Source organism: Brassica oleracea, chromosome C4 (assembly GCF_000695525.1).
Source record: "Brassica oleracea var. oleracea cultivar TO1000 chromosome C4, BOL, whole genome shotgun sequence".
Taxonomy (NCBI): Eukaryota; Viridiplantae; Streptophyta; class Magnoliopsida; order Brassicales; family Brassicaceae; genus Brassica; species Brassica oleracea.
This window is the reverse complement of record NC_027751.1, coordinates 44731525-44734248: the sequence shown is the minus strand read 5'-3', so window position 1 is coordinate 44734248 and position 2724 is coordinate 44731525. Positions and strand designations below refer to the sequence as shown.

At 33.9% G+C, this 2724-nt stretch overlaps 1 protein-coding gene across 1 annotated transcript; it reads left to right on the top strand.

The window, feature by feature from the left end:
* Window positions 1-233: 233 nt before the first annotated feature.
* LOC106340744 (glutelin type-B 5-like) lies at window positions 234-1711 on the top strand. Its single transcript, XM_013779592.1, has 3 exons — window positions 234-485; window positions 616-1336; window positions 1415-1711. Exons 1-3 carry the CDS (start codon window positions 290-292, stop codon window positions 1566-1568), a joined length of 1071 nt encoding a protein of 356 aa, XP_013635046.1. The 5' UTR covers window positions 234-289; the 3' UTR covers window positions 1569-1711.
* The last annotated feature ends 1013 nt before the right edge of the window (window positions 1712-2724 follow it).

The following is a 2724-nucleotide window of genomic DNA, read 5'->3' as shown; positions in this document are numbered from 1 at the left end:
ATTATCCATATAATTATCCAAACCTTTTTTGAAAAGAGATAATTATCCGACGTTTCATAATAGTATCGAAATACTATCAATTCAGTATTATCCATAATTATCCAAACGTTGCCGAGTGTAATTATCCTGAGTCAAAGATCAGTTTCCAAAGACTCTCAATTTGTAACCGAATGGATATCCTCAGCCCATATAAATACGTATACTCTCTATCAAAATATCAATCACTTCTCACATCTAAAGTCTCTCTTTCTTCAATTATTTTCTCACCAATTTACTTTAGCGTTTAACAATGGAGTTGGATCTTTCACCGAGACTACCAAAGAAAGTGTACGGAGTAGACGGTGGTTCGTACTTTGCATGGTGTCCTGAAGAGTTACCCATGCTACGTGATGGTAACATTGGAGCCGCTAAGCTCGCTCTAGAGAAGTATGGCTTAGCTCTTCCTCGCTACTCTGATTCCTCCAAGGTCGCTTATGTTCTTCAAGGTCCGTTTTAATTGTTTTTTTTTAATAATAAGGTTTTACGTTTTAATTGTTTATTTGAGGATTATATTATTATGATTTAACAATTTTCCGTGAATGGTATTATAAGAATGTTTCTTGAAACAATTGTCAGGATCTGGAACAGCAGGAATTGTTCTCCCTGAGAAAGAGGAGAAAGTGATTGAGATCAAGAAAGGAGACTCCATAGCTTTGCCTTTCGGTGTAGTAACATGGTGGTTCAACAATGCAGACACTGAGCTTGTTATTCTCTTCCTCGGTGAGACGCACAAGGGTCACAAAGCAGGACAGTTCACCGATTTTTACCTAACCGGATCCAATGGGATCTTCACCGGTTTCTCAACCGAGTTTGTAGGCAGAGCCTGGGATCTCGACGAGACCATCGTGAAGAAGCTTGTCGGATCTCAGACTGGTAATGGGATCGTGAAGGTTGATGCGAGTTTGAAGATGCCTTCACCGAGGAAAGGTGACAGAGAAGGGTTTGTTCTGAACTGTTTGGAGGCTCCTCTTGATGTTGATATCAAGGATGGAGGAAGAGTTGTTGTGTTGAACACAAAGAATCTTCCCTTGGTTGGTGAAGTTGGGTTTGGTGCTGATCTGGTGAGGATCGATGGACACTCGATGTGTTCTCCTGGATTCTCTTGTGACTCTGCTCTTCAGGTTACATACATTGTTGGTGGTAGCGGTCGTGTTCAGGTGGTTGGTGCGGATGGGAAGAGAGTTCTTGAGACACATGTGAAAGCTGGAGCTTTGTTTATTGTTCCTAGGTTCTTTGTTGTGTCCAAGATTGCTGATTCTGATGGCTTGTCTTGGTTCTCCATCGTGACTACTCCTGAGTAAGTTACTTTTTAAAATTTATTATATTTTTGGATAGATTTGAAGATTATGTTAATTTTTTTTTAATGTTTTTGCAGTCCCATTTTCACGCATTTGGCGGGGAAGACGTCGGTGTGGAAGGCATTGTCGCCGGAGGTTTTGCAGGCGGCTTTTAATGTTGCTCCGGAGGTGGAGAAGGCTTTCCGATCTAAGAGGACTTCTGATGCCATCTTCTTCCCTCCTTCCAACTAAAATATGGAAGATGATTTGGTGGTTTAGTTTGGTTTGTGCTTTAATCAAGTGTTTTCTAAGCGGTCTTGGTTTTTATTTCTTTTGGTTTGTGCTATGGTGCATTGTTCTCGTTGTTACGATTTGAATAAATAAAGAGAATAAATTACCCAAAGATGAAAACCTTCTTTTACTTGGTTCCCGGCTCAGTTTTTGAGGATAGTGCAATTTCTTGACAACTTCAGAAATCTAATATAATTAGACGATAACCTGATTCTATTAAATTAAATTCGTTAATTAAATATACCAAATGAGAACTTAATCAATTACTTTGCACATATTTTATCAGAAACAAAAAAAACTAATTGCAAAACCAAAGTACGTAAAGAGTTTTCATTGGTGAAACTAAAACCGTATATCTCGGTAATATTTTTTTCCGCTTATATATCGATTATCCACGCAAGATATACGGACCAGATTTTAACTAATATCAAATCAATCTAAAATAACTGTTGCTGTAAATGCGGACCAGAATTTTAGTCATTAACTCATACACTAAAGGCAGTCAAAGTTAATCCATACATGCGGTAACTGTTGAGATTGACAATATAATGACAACTAGACAGCGCATATATGAATTTTCAGTTTTTAATTATTTATTTTATTAAATAAAGTATTTGTAATATTCGTTCATATTATATTCATTAAGTAAATATTTTTTTTTGTATCTTAAACTATCTATTTTTTTACGAATGTGTGATATCATATAAAAATATAAAAAAATGAGTATAGAGTTAATTAGATAATTTTAAAAACACAAATTTTTCTTTCGTGTGCGATATCATATAAATAATGATCCGCCCAGTTAACAAAAATCATGATTATTTTATGTGCAATTTTTTTTTATTTTGACCATTTCCTTAAAACTATATTAAATTTTACATATTTTAATTAGAATATTTCTAATATCTTTACCTTTTTATTTGAAATGCAACTCAATATTTTTTAACAATTATAACAAAATATTTTAAAAATATTTTTAGAATTTGTTTGAAAAAAATATGAAAATTACATTTTAATTTAAAATTATCCTAAAATATGATAAGTTTTGATGTAAACGAAAACTTAAATTATTTCAAAAATAATGATATTCAATGATAATAACAATTTTAATTGATTA

What these genes read in the sequence shown, in the direction of transcription:
- LOC106340744 (XM_013779592.1), top strand. Translation starts at nt 290, where the DNA reads ATGGAGTTGGATCTTTCACCGAGACTACCAAAGAAAGTGTACGGAGTA. An exon ending in GGTCGCTTATGTTCTTCAAG is followed by an intron (nt 486 to 615) that starts GTCCGTTTTAAT and finishes AACAATTGTCAG; the next exon opens with GATCTGGAACAGCAGGAATT. An exon ending in TCCATCGTGACTACTCCTGA is followed by an intron (nt 1,337 to 1,414) that starts GTAAGTTACTTT and finishes ATGTTTTTGCAG; the next exon opens with TCCCATTTTCACGCATTTGG.